Genomic DNA, 21,662 nt, shown 5'->3' on the forward strand with positions numbered 1-21,662 from the left:
CACTGCTGTTGGATGAAAGATCCTGCCTTTGATTGAAATGGAATCTTCCACTATTGAGCAAGTCTTTGTTGAATGAGTCATCTGGGTGCTTGCTCATTGGCTGAGGCCGCTCCTACCCAAGGGATTGCCTGGCAGCCTTTGCAAGGCCCCGCTTCATTCACAGAAACGCTGGCTTGCTAGCAGCCCCTTTCATTCACACAAACAGAATTTCATTCACATTTTGCTATTTTATCTGCTTCTAATGAAGATCACGGTTTGGGAGAAAGAGAGCTGTTCTGTTTTAAATTTGGGTGGGGCTGCTTTGAGGACAATCGAAATCATCTATGGGGTGTGTGTTTGCTGTTGCTATGCAAGCCAGGGTAAGACAGAAAATGAACGCTGTGTGGCTGTTCCGCTAGCGCTGTGGCAGCAGGCGGAGCGGCGGGCCAGTGCGCGGCTGGAGCGCGCTTTCCTGGGTACAGGGACTCTGGGCACCTCACGGCTCCGGTCCTAGGAGCTGACTTCGCTCGGTGTGCCCTGAGCCACACTAATTAAACCTTATTCCATGAAACCTTATTTAAGACGTGGTTCTTCAGATGTCACAGATGTTTAAGCGTGGGGTTCAAGGGAGATTCGGAATGACCTAAGAATGTGCTAGAGGTAAATCATTGGCTTGCCCAGAAGTTGCTGGGAAACTTTTGTAGTCCCTGTTTCCCTGTGTCAGGCAAATTCTCTAAATGAATGATGGAGATTAGCAGACCTGACTAATGGCAGGCAGAGCGGTCTCTAGACGGTTCTGGGGCCGTGAATTTCTTGTTTTCCTGAGATGGAAGAAAGAAGGCCAGTGCGTTTCCCTTCTAATAGTCAGAATCCTGAAAAGATGTTACTTTTCCTGTGGATTTTATGTGTAACAACAGCAATTGCATTTTTCCTTCTTTACTGCTGGGTTGCAAACAGCAACTGACGGGATTTTGAAATTTATTTCTAGCGTTTCCTAGCCACGAAACAAACACATTCATTTGGGATGAAGCTTCAAACACAGCTCCTTCTTTGGAATGGCTTACTGGTGGCTATTGGCACCCGTTAAAGAAGCACTCCTCCTCTTTTTCCGAAGTAGGTATTCCACTTCTTTCCTGATGAGAAAACGCTGCTGGGAATTGACAGGGGGGAGACACCTGGATTGACAGTTGGCGCAAGTTCATATGAAGATTAAAATCTTTTTTTGTTTTTGACACCCTGCATTGCCACAGACACTTGTCATGGCTGCTCTGTTGATCTGAAAAAAACAAAAACAAAAAACAAAAAACAAAAAGCAAAAAACAGGAAATTGGTATTTTATGTTCACCTGGGGGTGAATATTCCTTTTTTTTTTTTTTTGCCATTTAGGAATTACTGCTGCTTTCCAAATCAGAATTCATCAGGATTTGATGAAGATCTTATTCTTAAGAAGGCTTTATCACATTTTAACGCATGTCTGTCAGATACTTTATGGCTTAAACAGATGGGCTGAACAGGAAAGATGAAAACGTAATATAGAAACATAGGTTTTACAAAGTTGATTTGATTATTTTAAGGCAATGGGTTTACCTTTGGCAAAAATGTGGAGTGGGGAGGTGGGAAGGTGAAAATCAAAGGTTAGAAGGAAATATCTGAGAAGGGAGGAAAAGGAAATTTGAGAATTGATTGGTTCTAGTGTTCTGTCAGTGGGTGGAGGTAGTCTCCCCCCCCCTTTTTTTTTGCTACAGGAAGTGATTTGCCGTGTTCCCCAATCCTTTGTTGAGAAGGGTCTCCTCACTGAGTGAGTCATGCTTCTGCTGTGAGACTTGGCAGCTCTGAGCAGCTGGGATGGCTATCAGAGGAAACTGTTACTTTTCCAAATCAAACGTGGAACCATGAGCATTCTCCTTCTGGGTCGAGGCTGTGTCGTTCTTGTTTTTCATGGTGGGAGGGTACAATTTTCTTGCCCCTCTTCCCTTCTTCCAAAAAACTGTGCCGGGGGCACCCCACTTTTTGTCCTTGCTCCGTAGACTGTGGCTCGTCTGCTATGCGAGGCAGTCTGCGCCGGGGCTGGCACCCGCACCGCCCGAGCGAATGCAGGCGAGCAGATAGAAGGGCATGCTGCAACGGACCAAGTATAACCGCTTCAGGAATGATTCGGTGACATCAGTCGATGAACTTATTCACAACCTGTCCATGAGCGGCAACGGCGGCGGCAAGGTCTCAGCAGTGCCGGCGACCTCCGCGAAGTCCCCCTACCTGGTCTCCAGCAAGGCGGTGCGTAAAGCGCCGGACGATGGGCCCAGCAGTCTGGGCCACCTGCTCCACAAGGTGTCCCACCTGAAACTCTCCAGCTCGGGGCTCCGCAGCCTGTCGTCTGCCGCGAGGGAGCGGGCCGGCGCCAAGCTCAGGAGCAGCTGCAGCGCTCCCAGCCTGGCAGCCGGCGCCCCGGACCACACATGTGCCTGCTCTTCGGCTCCGGGCAGCACACTGCCGGCCGCGAGCGCAATGAGCGCCACCAGGAAGGGCCGGCCCGGCGAGGAGATGCTGCCCAGGACCCCTCCGGGCTGGCTGCACGCCAGCGACCAAGTCCTGGGGCCCGGAGTGACCTACGTTGTCAAGGTGGGTGCCAGGGGCCCCGGGTGGGTGATGATGGCAGTGGTGGAAGAGCGGGGGCGGGGGAGGGGGACGAGCTCCTTTACAGACTCCTTCCCGGCTCCAGTTTAGGAGCCAGGATGCTGGGAGCATATGTAATTGTCACAGTAGGTAAGGAAATACGGACTCCTTAGCAATCAGCTCGCTTAGCAGCAGTGAGGAGGGAAACTACAAATGTGTCTTTTCCGCATCCACTGACAAAATTGAAAAAAAAAAAAAATCGGTTCAACCTCATTTTGCCCTGATTTCTCTTTGGACCCACTCTTTTGACGCGCCGTGACCACCTCTCTACAATATGTCCGGCTTGTGCCCCATTCAGCCTCAGCCCCTCCCTATCCCTGTAAATGTTGGGGCTTGCTGCATCTATCGTCCATTAAAAACACTTTGAAGAACTGGGGCAACCTCCTTGAGATGAAAAATGCATGTTATGTCCCTACTTCTGTTCTGTTTTCTATGGACGGACGTTAGTGTTGGTGTTTTCTGTCCCCCACAATAATAATTAGCAGGTCTTTGCGTGGAGGCCAAAGACTCTCATGCTTTGTAGGTATACATCTTGACTCAGCAAGGGTTTGTCTTTTATTTGATACTTCATGTTGTTGGTTTACAGCATCATAAGGAGAATGAGAGACTATTTTTTCCAGTGACAGTGATTTTCAATTTAAATAGGTTCAAAGGGGAGGATGGGATGCCTGGAGCCACAATCTGGAGGGGACTTTCTTCCTCCAATACAAAGTATATAAAATCACACACAATGTGTTCAATACAATTCTTCCCTCATGCAAATATTTTATAATATTTAAGGAATCAAATACTCAACATAGTTAAATTAGTCTGGCCAAATGCTTATTTTCTCCTGGTGTGTGGGGTGGCAGCGAGGTACTGTAGTTTTCTCAAGCTCTGCTAGACATATACTGCCCAAGGTGGAGAATGGCCAACACTAATTTAAGTACTGTCATTCCAAGGCATTGCTTTTTATTTAAAAAGAAATGAGACTCAGACTACCCCCACTGTGTGGTTAATAGCATAGAAAAGACTGCAGGATGTCCGATCTGTAAATATTGGCTGCAAATCAAGTTTAAAAATTTAACAGAATATATCCTCATGTAAAGTGCTGTCTCTCTGTCATATTTGTAGGCAATTAGAGGAAACAGTTAACTTTATGGGTTTCCTCTACCTATATAAAATTACTTATAATTTGTTATGATAATGTAAAAATGTGCCTTTTCACCTTTTGAGTATGCTTTTTAATTTAATCTGAGCTTCTGAAAATGGATTATTATATTTTACCAAGAGGGATGTAGATCAGCATAAATGATGCATATTTGGATGTGTTTATTATAAATTAAAACAAATATTCTACATGTACTATTATTTAAATTATATAATCTGGAGCCAACAAACAAACAAAAAACCCCAAACAAAACAAACAAAAAAACCCTGATAACTTTGAGGTTAAAAAGTGACACGAATATATAATTTCCAGAGTGTTAGTATAATTGCTAGCTTAAAAAAGAAAGAAAGAAAGGAAAAGAAAACTCCTACATTTAAAATAGAAGAATAGACTTTGGCAAAAGCTTTATATTTGTCATATTGAATGCTATTGTTGTTATGTGTTGTGGATTCAAACCTGACACATAGCGACCCCTCCTTGGGTTTTCAAGGCAGTATCACTATGGAAGTAGATTGCCCAACCTTCCTTCGGAGGAGAGACTGGTGGGTTTGAACCGCCAGCCTTCTGGTTAGTAGTCAAGTGCCTTAGGCACTATGCTACCATTCATATTGAATACAGAGAGTAATTTAAAATTGAGGGAGAATTGAAAACTTACATGTTTAAAATTTTCTTTATAAAAACCCCAAACATTAACTTAGTGCTTTTGCTCTTGATTTCTGAAGAATGAAGTCAGGCATCCAGTTCTAAAGGTCAAATGTGGCAAAATAATGATGAATATCCTGAAAGAAGTCTGATCTGTTTAGGCATCCTGTGTGTTTAAAATTTGTGAATTACCCTCAAGTATTCCTAATATTCCAGTAGCAGTGTGGAAAATCAGATGACTAGCTCTGTGCAGGGTCTAGTTCTGGGTTTTTGGATTACTGTGTGGTGCCTCACAATAAAAGACAGTAGTGATCTGCAGCACCTAATTTGATTAATTAGTGCTTCATGCACTAATCATTGGCTTAGCCTCTTTCTAATCAGCAGCTGTGAATAGCATCATCCCTTGTCTTCCCTGGAGAAGTTTGAAATCACACAGCAAAAAATATCAGACACTAAAGGACACTTTCTTGTATATGTGTTTGATTCAGATTAACACATGGCCCTCTGTTGGTGCACGTGTGCAAATATCTGTTTTGGCCATGTTGCATTCAAAACCATGAAACTTATTTTCTTGGAAAAATATAAAACTGAAAAAATAACATTTTTGTATTATTTACTGATCTATGAATAGTTTTATAGTTATATTTCACTTTTAAAGATTTCTGGTAGATAGAAATGGACAATCATTATTGTAAAATTACAGGATATTATTTGAAAAATTTTAAGGTTTAGAGTTTGGAAACGAACAACAACAACAACAACAACAACAAACCCCAAACTCACACTGCTGTCAAGTCAGATCTGAGTCATAGTGACCCCTCCATGGATTTCTGAGGAGGTATCACTACAGAAGTAGATTGTCCAACGTTCCTTCCAAGGAGAGGCTGATGGGTTTGAACTACCAGCCTTCTGGTTAACAGTCAATGAATTCATAAATCTCTTTGATTTAAACTTTTTTCTAAATTGAGGAAAGGTCCCAAATATTTTTCAGCTTCCTGGAAACTTTACATGTTGTATAATTTTAGAATTCCTTTTTATAGAGATACCTACTTATAGATATTAATATGTTATACACAAGAATTAGTATTCAAAAAGATTGTGATTTGGTCTATTTAACATGAATTTTTTAAATACAGAACTCTGGTGAATTTTGATCATCTAGCAAACATTAAACTATTTGAAAAGCAGCTTCTAATAGTAATAATGAAGACTCTAAAAATTAAATATGGAAAAGGTGCTTGAGCAACAGTACAATTCAAAGTTCATGGCATGCTTAATTAGTCCTTCATGCCTAATAGAGTTTGCTGTTAATAGCAGTATGAGGTATGCAAATAAGGAAGATTCCCAGAGCCTCAGGGTTTACATTTCTGTGAGGTAGGCCTCATTAATAAACACTTTCTACCCCCTAAGTATGCGTGACATTTGTTTTTGCCTTTTTTTGTGTCATAAATGGAAATTAAGGAGAAAATATACCTTTGAAAGATAGAAAAGAAAATAGCAACTACAAGAAATGTTTTCATTATAGCACCATTTAAAAATTTAAATCAATTTCGTATTTGGACATAATGGGCTGATAGACATACAAATGGAGTGTTGATTACACTAACTGCTCATTTTTAAATTCTATTGGCTTAAAGCCAGTGCTTGGTCAGAACTCTAATTTGTCCCTGGATTCTGCTAACGGTCTTTAGCATGTCCCAAAGGCAGAATATCTTTTCTTCCTCTTACCGGCACATGGCCTAACATGGATAGTCCATGGGGGGAGGGAGCCATTCATTTCTTAAAAGCAGCCACTGGGCTGAAGCAGAACTGTTTGAAGACAAATATAGCCTTGAGGTTCAGCTTTAAAACTGCCCAAGTCCATTTCATGATGGAGGAGTATGGCCTAAGTAGGTGACAAAATGCTATGTGTGCTGCACAAGGGTTAGCATTTAGCTCCAGACTGGGTCTGCAAAGAAAGGCATCACATCACAGACTCAAGAAAGGATAAGAAGTGACAGTTTAGGATTGTGATGAAATCTTCTAAACTGAGTACCCAGCAGCATGAATTGGGAGCCTAATTTAAAAGCAATGGTTTTAGGTGCTCACTGCTTGTTATGTGCCGGTGAGTTGGAGCCAACTCATAGTAACCCCTCCTTGGGGAGCTCTGGTAGCATAGTGCCTAAGGCACTTGACTACTAACCAGAAGGCTGGTGGTTCAAACCTACTAGCCACTCCTCGGAAGGAAGATGGGCCAATCTACTTCCGTAGTGATACTGCCTCAGAAAGCCAAGGAGGGATCACTATGAGTCGGGCCCGACTTGACAGCACATAGCAACAACAACATCACCACAGAAGTAGATTGCCCAACCTTCCTTCCAAGGAGTGGCTGGTGGGTTTGAACCACTAGCCTTCTGGTTAACAATCAAGTGCCTTAGGCACTACACCACCAGAGCTCCTGCTCACTGCTTAGAGCTGCTAATACAGCCATCACTGTTTTATGAGAAAGTGGATTATGGCACTCATAAATATTTGTGAAGGCTCAGTCAAACTTATATAGGTTTCAGTTTGTGGAGTGTACTAACACTTTTTTTCCAAGCTATTTGTATGAGATTTTAATAGTCAGAAAAAGACTGAATTATTTTCTAATATGTTGGATTGTTTTTCTTTTGCAAAGAGGCCTTGTTTTTGTAAGAACTCTTTCAAAAGCATTTTATTTCTCCCATTTGTGAACCTGATGATATTTGCAGAGGTATAAAATATTTTTGTTACTCATGTGATGTGCTATTGCTTTATGTACTATTTTGGTAAGAATGAGCAAAGATCATAAAAATAATCATCATATAATATCCATATGTCATTACAAGGAAATTGGTTGAAATTTGTTTTCATTTTAGATTAAAAAATTGTTTCTTATTGTAGAGTTGAACTTTAAAAATTGATCTTTTCTTAAACATAATTTAAAAATCTGGTAATATGAGTGGTTTGCATATAAATATTGCCTGAAAGTTTTGAAATATGTTTAATAAATTATTTTGTTATTGATAAAAAATAAAAACAAACCAAATTCACTGCCATCAAGTTGATTCTGACTCACAGTGACCCCCTTTGGGTTTCTGAGGCAATAAATCTTTACGGAAGTGGATTGCCTAGTCTTCGTTTCATGGAGTGGCTGGTGGGTTTGAACCACCAACGTTCTGTATAGCAGTCAAGTGCCTTAGGCACTATGCCACAAGAACTTCTTTTTGTTAATGATAGATGAAGTTACTAATTTGATCTGTAAACATAGACACACACACAGGTAGACAACCTGTGATACCTTTTGACAGGGACTGTTTTCTTTTTTGTTAGAAAATAATTAACTGTTGTTTTAAGAAATACCTGATTCCCAGAAATACCTGATTATGTTGTTCATTTCTCTTCATATTCATGTTAAAAAAAAGTAATTGTGAAAGATAAATTATTAATGAAAACTTTAACCCTATAAAGAATAGACATCTAACTCCATTGCCTCCTCAATATATCTTGTTTTGAATAGATGTCACATTTTTGAGAAATATATGATAAATCTTACTAAAGGAAAATCTTGGTATCAAAAAACCTAGGTAGCAAACATGCAAAACACAGTTAGGAGATCACAGATGTTCCAGAAAATAGGCATGGCAACAGGATGCACTGAATCTGCAAGATCTAGATAGGCTGATGGTACCTCAGAGCCCAAACATGGCCTACTGAGATGTCCTGCCCCAACTGAGAGCTAGCACAACTGGATTGGGGCTGCTCTTGGATGCTTCCTTGTGGGGAGCTTGAGAAGTCAGCCCACCTCCCTGGGCCTTGCTTTCTCCACTGCAGGAAGGTGAGGGAAGGATTGAGCTGGGCTCAGTGTCTGTGTCTTAGGAGGCTTGCAAGGCAGAAGTGGTGGGACATCCTGAATGGGACAGGTCCTTGAGCCAGTATCTACTGCAATGAGACAAGACAAGCCTACAGAAATGAAATGTAATATCTGGAGTATACTTTCCCAGTTTAGGTCCCTGCTGGGTTTCTGTGGCCAGGGCCTACCCAGAACATTTGGCAAGGTTCAAAGGGAGTCACAAAGATGAGTCAGAATTTTGAATAAAAATACCTGGGGAAAAATAAATTAGGTGGAACTATTTAATTCAGAAATAAGAGTATTTCTTTCTTAGGAAAGAAATGATCAATTGTGCATAGTTTCATGAGTAAAGGACAAGGAAAAAAAAATTGAAATTTGTTATAAGAGATCTACATACAATATGCAGTGGATAAAAAAGATCTTTATGGTGGGAGGCATTAAGCATAGAAATGATCAAGTGAGTGAGTGGATGTTGACCAGGGTTGGTGTATGTGTGTGTGCATGTGTGTGTGCATGCTAGGATGGATATTGATCATGGTATGTTGTGTATATGTATAATTGCAGAATAGGGTGGAGCTTGATCATGGTGTGTGTATAGCTGCATAATAGAATGAATACTGATCATGATTCACTGATCATGAACATGTGTGTTGTATTTATCCAATAAGATAGATGTTAACTTATGCAATAGGATATTAGGATAAATCATATATAGTGTGTGTGTACCTGCATACTAGGATGGATGTTGATCATGGTGTGTGTGTATATTCATAATAGGATAGATATCGTATGTGTGAAACTGTATAATAGAATGGATATTGATCATGGTGTGTGTGTGTATGTAACTGCACAAAAGGAAGGATATTGACCATAAGATTTGTGAATATGTGTGTGAAACTGAACAACAGGCTTTAAAAGTTGCTTTTGGTCTTGGAATTTCATAATTAGCTATTATCAGTTGAGGTGAAAAAACCTCATATATTGTCCCCATTGTAATGGCACCATTCTCCTCCCCAGCAAAACAACAACAGCAGCAACAGCAACAATACTCTGTGTTTCCTTATACTAGATTAGTGACTTTTCCTTGAAAGATCATTTCAGAATTTCAGAATAGTCATGATCACAAATACATGGAATGGCACTAGTTAAATTAGGGGCTAGGGGTAGGAGGTCAGAATCACCTTGTGATCTATTAGGTCCTCAGCAAGATGTCCGGGGTCAAAGGTTGAGTTTCCATGGTTGCAGGGAGTGCTGTGCTTCTTCATCTTGGTGAAGATCCAGTATGCATCTTGGCTCTACTGCACCACTGACCATGCCTGGAGGGAAAGGAGCCATCACAGCTCTTCTCAGTGAACAAGCATCTCCTCTGCATCTGGTTGGGATAAGCTCTTTGTTCCTACCAGTGTAGGTGGTAGCTGCTTACTTAGCTTCATGGGTTCCTTGATCTACGGATTCTGGGCTCTGACTTGGCTTGCTCTGTTACATAGTTGGTCTGGAAAGTCCCACCACCATTTAGTGAAGATTTGGGTTTCCAGACATGATTTCCCTCCTTGCAGACCTTCGGTGAAACCTAGAAACTGAGGAAGAACTGCAGAGGAGGGAAAACCAAGGAGGAGAAGCAGATGCTTTCCTGTCTTCCATTAAGGCCAGCAGGTTACTGACAGCCCAGAAGCTGTCTGAATATCTGAAGCCTCTCAAAGTCAAGGCTTTCTGAGAAAAAAAATGCTCAAAGTGTTCCTTTTTACAGTGCTGTTTATTTTGGATTTGAAGCTGTTCTAGTGTACCATCAGAAATGTGTTTTTCTAAAGTGAAGAAACCCCTCAACAGAGCTTTTCCTCATATTTGTATATTGAGTAGGCAGGAAAATAAGCAAAGGTCTCATCCCAAACTGTAAGAATTTAAGCACAAGTCCTTCAAACTATGTGGAATTTGGCCTGAACCCAACCTCACAATAAAAATGCTCTGTGCTGAGATCATTCTGACAAATTTCATTTTATCAAATTCCATTAAGTTTAATTGTTTGGCAGTCTGTAGGGACCTACTGACAATATGCTTAATACTATTGCTTTTTGCTGTGCAAATATTAAAACCTTTTAAAGACACCTTCCCAAATAGAAACCTTATGTTAAAAAAAAAAAAAGAAAGAAATGAAAAAGAGTTCTAGCTTATTGGCAAAGAACTAATCTCCAACCTGGATTTTAGCAGAGACACCCCATAGTCTGCTCCCCATAGGAGCTCTGGTAGCATAATGCCAAAGACATTTGACTGCTAACCAGAAGGCTGGAGGTTCAAACCCACCAGCCATTCCTCAGAAGGAAGATTGGGCAACCTACTTCTGTAGAGATATCACCTTAGAAACTCAAGAAGGGGTCTTTTGAGTGGAATTGACTCATTGGCAGTGAGTTTGGTTTTGGTTTTTCTCATATTCTGGACCTCTTATGTTTTCTCTAAAGAAGGATTAAAGAAAGCTTTTACCTCTTGGGACAAAACAGTGGAAATGTGACTATTCTGAGTGTTCTTAGTCTTGAAGAGTCAGCCTCTTACAATGTTATGCTGTTCCTCTTGGATATTGTTGTTAGGTGATGTCAAGTTAGTTCTTACTCGTAGCTACCTTATCTATATACAACAGAATGGAACATTGCCTGCTCCTGCACAGTCTTTACAATTTTTACTGTGCTTGAGCTCATTGTTGCAGCCACTGTGTCAATTTATCTCATTCAGAGTCTCCCCCTTTTTTGCTGACCCTCTACTTTACCAAGCATGATATCCTTCTCCAGAGACTGATCCGTTCTGACAACATGACCAAAATACAGGAGATGAAGTCTGGCCATTGTCACTTCTAAGGAGCATTCTGCCTGAGCTTCTTCCCAGGCAGATTTGTTCATTCTGGAAGTCTGTGGTATTTTCAATATCTTTGCCAACTCCACAATTCAAATGCATCAATTTTTCTTTGGTCTTCTTCATTCATTGCCCTGCTTTCACATGCATATCAGGTGATTGAAAATACCATGGCTTGGGTCAGATGCACCTTAGTCTTCCAAGTAACATCTTTGCTCTTTAACTTTAAAGAGATCTTTTGCAGCAGATTTGCCCAGTGCAATACATTGATTTCTTGACTGTTGCTTCCATGGGTGCTGATTGTGGATCCAAGTAAGATGAAATCCCTGACAACTTCAATCTTTTCCACGTTTATTGTGATGTTGCTTATTGGCCCAATATAGACATGTGTATGATGAATGAGTGTTAATCATGAGGATATTTGTGTATTTCATCATCCTCAAATACATTAGTTTTTCTATTAATAAAGTGAATAACACAGTCATATCTCTTAGCCTTGGTGGCCTTTCCTCACAGCTTCTCTTAGCTGCGTAAACTATACTTCAGGCTCACAGAGGATATATAGTTCAATGACAAGCTCACAGTTCAGTTCCTGCTTGGGCCATGTGCTGTACCATTTTGAATCCCAAAAAACCTCCTTTGTCTTCCAGCATGTAGCATGTGCCTTCTTGTTTCCCTTTTTGGGCTTAGTTTAGAAATCTCAGGTCTTCCTGAGTAGAGGGCTTTTCAGATAGGAGGTCCTTGCAGTCCTGCTCACTGGGAAAAGAGTCTAGAGAACCATCAGAGAAAGAGAACTTTGATTCCTTTTGTTCCACCCTCTCTAAATCTGGGTGAAAAGTATGTGTGTGTTTGGGGGTCTGGTGGTGATTTGAATAGAAAAGTTCCTCAGTGAACACCGAATTATTTCTATAAGGCAGGTAATTGGCAGCCATTTCCCAGGTGATGCAAATGGTTAATGTCCTTGGCTTCTAACAGAAAGCAAGCCCCATTGGGGCCTCAGGTGATCTTGGTGATCTACTTCCAAACAGCAACTGGTTGATGATGAAAGGAAGGGGCAGGAGAAATGTCACCTTTAGGAGGCTGGACCCCATTGTCAGATGGATGAAGAGGATTTTCATTTATCATGAAGGCTTAATAATGGTGGCAAATATGGCAGAGGTGATTTAGTTTTCAAAGTGTGTTAAAACATTAACATATTTGACTCTGTATTCCTGTGGCAGTGCTATGAGGAGGTGTAGCAGGCTCTTACTCTCTCTCTTCTAGTGATGGTGAAATTAGATTCAGAGGAGAGAGAGATACCACCAACTGGCCCAGTCCCCAAGTGATCAGGGCAGAACTGTGTCTTGCTCCCAGCTGTGCTCAAGCTCAGCTGAGCCACACCATTTCCCTGTCAGTGCAGGCACTTTCCAACAAACATGCAATGTTTTTAGAAATGATATATACCCAAATTGTAATAATAGATACTATTGTAATACATACACTTTTGAAGTCTTAACTGAGTTGTCACTAGTCAACTTCAAGCACTTATGGGTATTCATAGTTCCTGAAATGATGGAGATGTGGGATAGGAAATGACAAAATACCCTACATGGAATAGTGTTAGATTTTGTCACAGTTCCTCAGGATACCAAAATGGAGACTTACCTTAGAAATTCCTCAAATATTTTTGGAGGATTAACTCAGGATAGCTATTCATAAGGTTTTTCACTGGCCAATACTTTGAGAAGCATATGGCCTCTTCCTTCTTCTGAGTATGTCAGGGTTTTATCCTTTCACCATACTTATTCAACCTGTATGCTAAGCAAATAATCTGAGAAGCTGGACTGTATGCAGAAGAACATGGGATCAGGATTGGAGGAAGACTCATTAATGACCTGTGATATATAGACAACACAACCTTACTTGCTGAAAGTGAAGAAGGCTTGAAGCACTTATTGATGAAGGTTAAATACTACAGTTTGCAGTATGTACAGCATCTCAACATAAAGAAAATAAATATCCACACGACTGGATCAATAAGCAGCATCATGATAAATGGAGAGAAGATTGAAGTTGTCAAGGATTTCATTTTACTTGGATCTATAATTAGTTCCCATGGAAGCAGGAGTCAAGAAATTAAATGACATATTGCATTGAACTAGTTTGCTATAAAAGACCTTTTTAAATAAAGTGTTAAAGAGCAAAGGTGTCACTTTGAAGACTAAAGTGTACCTGACCCAAGACATTATCTTTACAACAGCCTCATATGGATGCAAAAGCTGGACAGTGAATAAGGAAAACTGCAGAACTGATGCATTTGTCTTGAAAGTAAAGCCTTTCTGTTCCTTAGAATTGAGAATGACCAGAATTCGTCTCTCATTCTTTGTCATGTTATCCTTCTCTGTCATGTTATCCTTCTCCAGTCTCTTCCTGAGAAGAATATCATGCTTGATAAAAGTAGAGGATCAGTGAAAAAAGGGATTCACTGAGATGAAATGACAAAGTGGCTGAAAAATGGGCTCAAGCTTAGCAATGATTGTGAGGATGGCACAGGACTTGGCAATACTTTGTTCTGTTGTACGTAAGGCCATTATGAGTTGAAACTGACTTGATGGCACCTAACAACAACAATTACAACAGCATATATTTATGACATATTATATTTATGTATTGTCATAACCATGGACAGGTGCACCAGGAGGCAGAAAAGGTGTAAACTAGATCAAGGTATTTCATCATTAACATTGCATTCAAAACAATGGGAGGGGAGGGAAAATTGCTAGAAAATAAATAAAATAAACTATGGTGATAATACATTTTAAGGACAAAAGTGTAGAAGAATGAATTAGTGAATTGGAAGACAAATTCGTTGAGTCCAATTTGTTTGAGAAAAAGTGAGAAGAGAAGAATGAAGAGACAAGTATTGATTTTGGCGAAGGGAAAGGCAATATACCAAAAGCAAATGACCAACACAATAGCACTAAGGAAAAAGAAAACACAGAGAGGTGCATAAGAGATACAGACAAAAAAGATAAACTCTTTTACATATACAATACTGTGTTATCAGTAATAACAAACATTAATCTGTAGATAGATACATAGGTAGACAGGCTGAATGATCAGGTATGTCTAGGCAAAAGGGAATATACCCATGACCATACATAAGATGAGCAGACTATATTTGTAGATATGTATTTGTATGTGCTGTAAGAATGTCCATATAAACAGAACTAATGGGGAGCAAAGTTATGATAACTTCCTAGCCACAGCCAACCACTCTGAGGCAGTGAGTTGTTGGACCATGGGCTTGGGACTATGGTGGCAGGGGACATCAAGCTCAATTGTTATACTACATGAAAACATTGTTCTACATCCCACTTTTTTGAGTAGCGACTGGGGTCTTAAAAGCCTGCAAGCAGCCATTAGATGCAAAAACTGGTGTCTCCTCGTCTGGAGCAAAGAACAATGAAGAAAACCAAAAATGCATGGAAACAATTAGTCTAAGGGACTAGTGGGCCATGAGAACCTCAGCCTATATGGCCATGAGACCAGAAGAACTAGATGGTACCTGGCTACCACTGTCAATAACTTGGGAAGGGATCAGTGCAGGAGATCCTGCATGGAATAGGAGAAAATTATGGAAAAAACTCAAAATAATAAAAAAGACCAGGCCTACTGGTCTGATAGAGACTGGTAATACCCCTGATACTATGGCCCCTGGTCACCCTTCAGGGATTTAATTGAACTCACTCCAGATAATGTTGTTGTTGTTGTTATATGCTGTTGAGTTAGACCTGACTCATAGACCCGACTCCTCCCTGGGTTTCCGAGGTGGTATCACTACAAAGTAGATTGCCCAACCTTTCTTCTGAGGAGTGGCAATAGACAAACATATAAGGTGAGTATTTACACTAGTTAGATATACTCCTTAGAACAGTCAATCATAAGAGATCAGAAGGGCAGTATTTGCACAGGGAGATAGCTTAGAGAGAAGGAATGCATAAGAAGGCCATAGGGAAAAGGTAACCACAGGGAGGAATTGGGAGGAGAGCTGTTACATTATGGGGATTGTAATCAGTGTCATGAAACAAAATTTGTATAAAGTGCTGTAAGGAAAATGAATTTGCTCTGTAAACTTATACCCAAATCACAATAAAAAGAAAACATATATTTTTTCCTATTTTGCAAATAATAACAGTAATAATTAACAGATGATGTTTTCTCAACATAATTTATTCTCACAGATTTTAAAATAAATATATTTATATATGTTTCTATTCACCTGCCTTTGGCCAAATTAACAATCAAATTGACAAAGAACAAGTAATGGGGAGATGACAAGATGGAGTTGTGGTAACACATTCTTCCCAATCCCTCTACACAGCAGCCTGAAAAAACTAGTGAAATATATATAGATGATGATTCTGTAATTCTGAGCATCAAGTGAGGGGATAAATAATTGGATTGAGTACTGATTGGAAAGGGAGATGGAGTGAGGACAGTGAATGGAGACAGAGAAGAAGCTGGGACTCAATGACGCATGGCCATTTTGAGACACAGAAGGGATCATACATGGGCAAGAAGAAATCAATTTCATAGAATCCATACTGGAGCTGAGACACGGTGTGGACAGATCTGGAGTGAAACAAGGCAAGCACCAACATCTGCTCTTGCACCACTGGATCAATGACAGATGATGGACAACATTTGCTTACTTGCCTACAGCTGCTCTTCATGACCACATTTACACCAGTTACTGCATGCACTCAGAGACAGGTAGGAAGTTCCCCAGTGGGAACTGGTGACCAAAGAAGTACATCTGTCTCACCTGCCCAGATATATCAAAAGAAAAAATCAAGGTGAAGCAAGTCAACACATAATCAGAAAATAAATACAACTCCAAATTGTCTTAGAGACAACAGACAGCTTCAAATCAAACAAAGAAACAGGATAAGGTGGTGCAAGCAAGAGACCAAATAAAGAACTAGGAAATTTCCCTGAAGAAGAACAAGAAATAGAACAATCTGATAAGGAATTCAAAAAATACCTATATAGGGCCTTCCAGAAGATCAAGGAAACCACAGAATCAAGGAAAACACAGACAATATCCTAAAAGAATTCAGAAAATAATACAAGAGCAAAATGACAAAATGAATGGACAATTAGAAACCAGTCAAAAGCAGCAATTAGAAATCCAGAAGATTAACACTAAAACTATGGCAATAACACACTTTAAGGACAAAAGAGTAGAAGAATGGATTGGTGAATTAGAAGACAAATTTGTTGACTCCAATTCATTTGAGAAAAAGTCAGAAGAAAAGAATGAAGCCTAAGAATTATGTAGAACACTATCAAGAGGAAAAATTTATGTAACAGGAGGAGGAAAAACAAAAACAATAAAACACAGAAGAAATTGTCAAAGACTTAAACTTCTCTAATATCATGAAATATAAAAAGATACCCGTCCAAGAAGCTCAATCAACCCCATACAGGATAGATCCCAAACGAAAGTCACTAAGAAATATCATATTCAAAATTTCCAAAGCTAAAGACAAAGAAATAATCTTGAGAGCAGTCTTGGAAAAATGAAATGTTACTTATAAAAGACAAACTATTAATAAGGTTTTCTTAGTAGAAACCATGCAAGCAAGAAGGCAATGGGATGACATAAAAAACCTTGAAAGAAACAAATTGCCAACTGTGGTGGTTAAGTTTGTGTGTCAACTTGGCTAGGCCTGGTTGAGTGGCTGGGCAGCTGGATGTAGTATTCTCCATGATGAGACTGGTAATCAACTCCATGGTGGAATCTACAGTGAGCAGCTGAATAGTTGCCTTTGGGTGTGTGGTCTTCTTCCTGTATATAAAAAACAGCTTTGGGAATGGTTTCTAGCTTATGGCATGCTTGAACCCTGCATATAGCTGTGTTGTTGTTCAGCAGCCTGCCATGCTCTGCTCACCTTGGGACTTTCAATGGACTTGAATTAATGGCCTGCAGTGTGGTTTGGTAACATCGGGACTGTGCCATTTTATTTGTCGACCTTGGGCTTGTTAGCCTCAGCAGCCAGTAGCTGCCTGAGTAAAGAGATGCCTCTAGCTTCAGTGGGCCAGGAGCAAGAGGCAGAGCTGAAGCTCAAGGTCGAGGGGCTTTCACACAGTCCTAGAGCCTGGCACTTTGAACTCGAACTTCTAACATCCTGCACTGTAAGAGAATAAACTACTGTTTGTTCAAGCCATTCCAGTTATGGCATACTCTTGTCAGAGCAGCACTAGATAACCAGCAACCAAGAATTATACTGTCCCACAAATATGATGGTAAAATTAGGACATTTCCAAATAAACAGAAATTAAGGGATTTGTAAACACCAGACTAGCCTTACAAAAATGCTAAAAGCAATCTTTTGGAGAAAGAACCAATAACAGAAGACAACAACCTAAGATTAAGATATATGACAACCATACCCAGAAACCAATCCAAAAAAAGAAGTCTCAAAATGTAAGTAAGCTTAACTTATCGAGTCAATTCTGACTCATAATGACCTATAGAACAAAGTAGGACTGCTATATAGGGTTTCCAATCTTTATGGAAGCAGACTGCCTCATCTTTTTCCCATGGAGTGGATGATGGGCTTGAACTACCAATCTTTTGATTAGCAGCTGGATACCTTAGCTACTGCATCACCAGAGCTACTGAAAGTAAGCTTACAAGGCTGAAATAGAGAAGGAGTGGTATAAATCTGTAAATGACAACTACAAAGCAAAAAGAAGGAATAAATGGAATAATTACGGAACTTCCAAATGGAAGGGAATTCAGGATGATATCAAGACAGAACTGATTGTTTCAAACTTAGGAAGATAAAAAATAATTATAGGGTAAATACAAAGAACATTAATAAACCTTGTACCCAAAATAAGAAAGAAGAAAATTATAAAGACTTAGTAAACAAGAAATGACAACAGTGAAGAACATGAAAAGAAAATCTATAACAAAGTGAACTCAGCACAGAAACATACACAACACAAAGAAATCATTAGCAGTACAATAAAAAACACAAAATAATGGCAGCAGTAAATTCATATCTATCCTTAATTACATTATGAATTAGTGAGTGTAAATGGATTGAATGCACCAGTCAAGAAAAAGAATGGCAGAATGCATAAGAAAACAGAACTCATAAATATGCTGTCTACAAGAGACACACCTTAGACATAAAGATAAAAATAAATTAAAAAGGAAAGGATGGAAATAAATGTATCAATCTAATGGCAACTAAAATAGAGCAGGGGTGAAAATATTAATTTTTGATAAAATAGATTTCTAGGCAAAAACCAGCATAAGGGACAAGGAAGGACATTATATAATGATTAAAGGGTCAACCTAGCAAGAGTACATAAACATAATGAATATCTATGCACTCAATGAAAGAACCTCAAAATACATAAAACAAACATTAATAGAATTGAAAAGAGAAATAGACAGTTCCAGAATGATAGCAGGAGACTTTAACACACCATTTTTGGACCTCAACAGCACAATCAACCAGTTTTACCTCAGAGATACATGTAGAGCCCTTCACTCAGCAAAAGTACAATGCATATTCTTCTCCAGTGCACATGGATCATTCTTCAGAATAGATCACAAAGCAAGCCTCAGTAAATTAGAAGAAATCAAACTAATACAAAGCATCTTCTTGTATCACAATGCCATAAAAATCAGAAATAATAGGATGATCAGGGGAGAAAAATCAAATACATGGAAACTGAGTAAAACCTTGCTTAAAAACTACTAGGTAACAGGAGAAATAAAATGTGAAGTGAAAAAACTCCTGGAAACAAATGAGCTGAAGACACAGCATACCAAAACCTTTGAGGCATAGCAAAAGCCATGCTCAGAGGTCAACTTATAATAATAAATACACACATCAAAAACGAAGAAAGACCAAAATCAGTACCTTAACCCACCAACACCAAGAAATAGACAAGAGTAGCAAAAAATAACAAATAAAAATAAAAAACCCTACATTCTCCAGAAGAAAGGAAATAAATAGTAAAATAATTTATAGTGAATTATAAATAATTTATAATAAAGAAGAATTTTTATTATTTCACCACAAATAAGTGAAATAGAAAACAGAAAAACAATACAAAGGAACAAACAAGACTAGACATTGGTTCTTTGAAAAGATTAACAAAATTCACAAACTGCTGCATATTTAACTAAAGAAAAAAAAAGAAAAGATGCAAATAACACAAATAAGAAATGAAATGGATGACATCACAGAATGAACCAAAATAAAAAGATAATAACAGAATACTATGAAGAACTGTACTCCAACAAATTTGAAAACTTAGAAGAAATGGACAAATTTCTAGAAACACATGGCTTACTAAAGAATTAATGCAGATTGAGTCAGAGTATTTGAACAGACCCATAATAAAAGAAGAAACTGAACAGGTCATAAAAAAAGTCCCAAGAAAAAAAAGTTCTGGCCAAGATGGTTTCACTGGAGAATTCTACCAAACCTTCAGAGAAGAGCTGACACCAATCTTACTCAAACTATCCAAAATATAGAAAAGGGTAGAATACTCACAAATTCATTTTTATAAAGCAAGCATAACCCGGATACCAAAGCCTGGCAAAGACATGACTAAAAAAGAAAGTTTCAGACTAATATGCCTCATGACCATCGACACAAATATCCTTAACAAAATCCTAATAGAATCCAGCACAACATCAAGAATATAATACATTATGACCAAGTAGGATTCTCACCAGTTATGCAAGGATGGTTCAGTGTTAGAGAAACAAATGTAATTCACTGCATAAATAAAACCAAGGAAAAGAATCATATGATCATCTTATAGGTTCAGAAAAGGCATTTGATTAAGTCTAATCTCCATTCTTGATAAATACTCTTGAAAAATAGGAGTAGAAAGGAAAATGCAACATAATTTAGGGCATATACTCTCAATGGAGAGAGACTGAAAGTATTTCCCTTGTGAATGGGAACCAGAGAAGGATGCCCTCTCTCATCCTTCTATTCAGCATTGTATTGGAAGTCCTAGCGAGGCAAGAAAGGGTGAAAAAGGGCATCCAAATTGGTAAAGAAGTAAAACTATCCCTATTTGCAGATGATATAATCCTATACATGGAAAATTCCAGAGATTCAGCAAGAAAACTACTGGAACTAATTGAAAGATTCAACAAAGTGGAAGGGTATAAGGTCAATATACAAAAATCAGTCAAATTCTGCTACACCAAAATGAAGGTAACACTGAAAAGGAAATAAAGAAAACAATACCATTTACAACAACTTTCTTAGGTTAAATTTGGGAGCTCTGGTAGCATAGTGCCTAAAGCATTTGACTGCTAACCAGAAGGCTGGCTGTTCAAACCCACCAGCCACTCCTTGGAAGGAAGGTTGGGCAATCTACTTCTGTAGTGATACTGCCTTGGAAAGCCAAGGAGGGGTCACTATGAGTCGGGTCTGACTTGGTGGCACATACCACCACCACCAACAACACAAAATATAAATCCTGAGGGATAAGACAACCAGAGATATAAAAGTCTTACGTGAAGGAAATGAAAAAACACTACTACAAGAAACTAAAGAGATCTACATAAAGGGATGCATATACCATGCTCATAGATAGAAAGATGTAACAGTGAAAATGTCAATACTACCCAAAGTGAAGTACAGATATAATGCAATTCTGATGCAGATTCCATTAATATTCTTTAAGGAGATGGAAAAACCAATCACTAACTTAAATGGAAAGGAAAGAGACCTTGCTTAAGCAAATCACTACTGAAGAAGGAGAACAAAGTAGGGGGTCTCACACTTCTTGATCTCAAAACTTACTTATCTCAAAATTTACTACACAGATGCTATAGTCAGAACAGCCTGGTATGGGCACAATGACAAAGACCTTTGGAACAGAATTGAGAACCTAGGAGTAGCTTCATCCATCTATGGGCAGCTGAATTTTGACAAAGAGCCAATACCCATTAAATTGTAAAAGACAATCTCTTTAACAAATGGTGCTGACAAAACTGGATATCCATTTGCAGAAAAATGAAACAAGATCCATATCTCACACCATCCACCAAAATTAACTCAAGACAGATCAAAATCCTGAATGTAAAGCTTAAAACTATAAAGATCGTGAAAGGAAAAATAGGGACAAACTTAGGGACCCTAATTTATGACATAAATAGATTATCAAACATTACCAAAATTGCACAGACAGCAGAAGATAAATTAGGCAACTGCAGCCTTTTAAAGAATTAAATTCTTATGCACATCAAAAGACTTCTCCAAAAGAGTAAATAAAGAACTGACAAATCAGAAAAAAATATTCGGCAATGGCATATCTGACAAGGGACTTAATCTCTTATAGAAAACTTCAACATCTCAACAACAAAAAGACAAACCATGTGATTAAAGACTGGTCAGAGGATATGAACAAACACTTCAGCAAAGAAAATATTCAGGTGGCCAATGAACACATGAAGAAATACTTGCTATCATTAGCCATTAGAGAGATGCAAAT

At 39.0% G+C, this 21,662-nt stretch overlaps 1 protein-coding gene across 1 annotated transcript in view; it reads left to right on the plus strand.

Annotated features, from left to right (window-relative positions):
• Positions 1–2,094: 2,094 nt before the first annotated feature.
• The window catches only part of SHC3 (SHC adaptor protein 3), a 623,780-nt gene continuing 604,212 nt past the window's right edge, over positions 2,095–21,662 (plus strand). Inside the window, exon 1 of the mRNA XM_007946331.1 lies at positions 2,095–2,598. Within this exon, the coding sequence (XP_007944522.1) occupies positions 2,095–2,598 (504 nt within the window). The remainder of the gene's footprint in view (positions 2,599–21,662) is intronic.

Source organism: Orycteropus afer, unplaced genomic scaffold (genome assembly GCF_000298275.1).
Source record: "Orycteropus afer afer isolate SDZICR_OR568_19922 unplaced genomic scaffold, OryAfe1.0 scaffold00156, whole genome shotgun sequence".
Lineage (NCBI taxonomy): Eukaryota > Metazoa > Chordata > Mammalia > Tubulidentata > Orycteropodidae > Orycteropus > Orycteropus afer.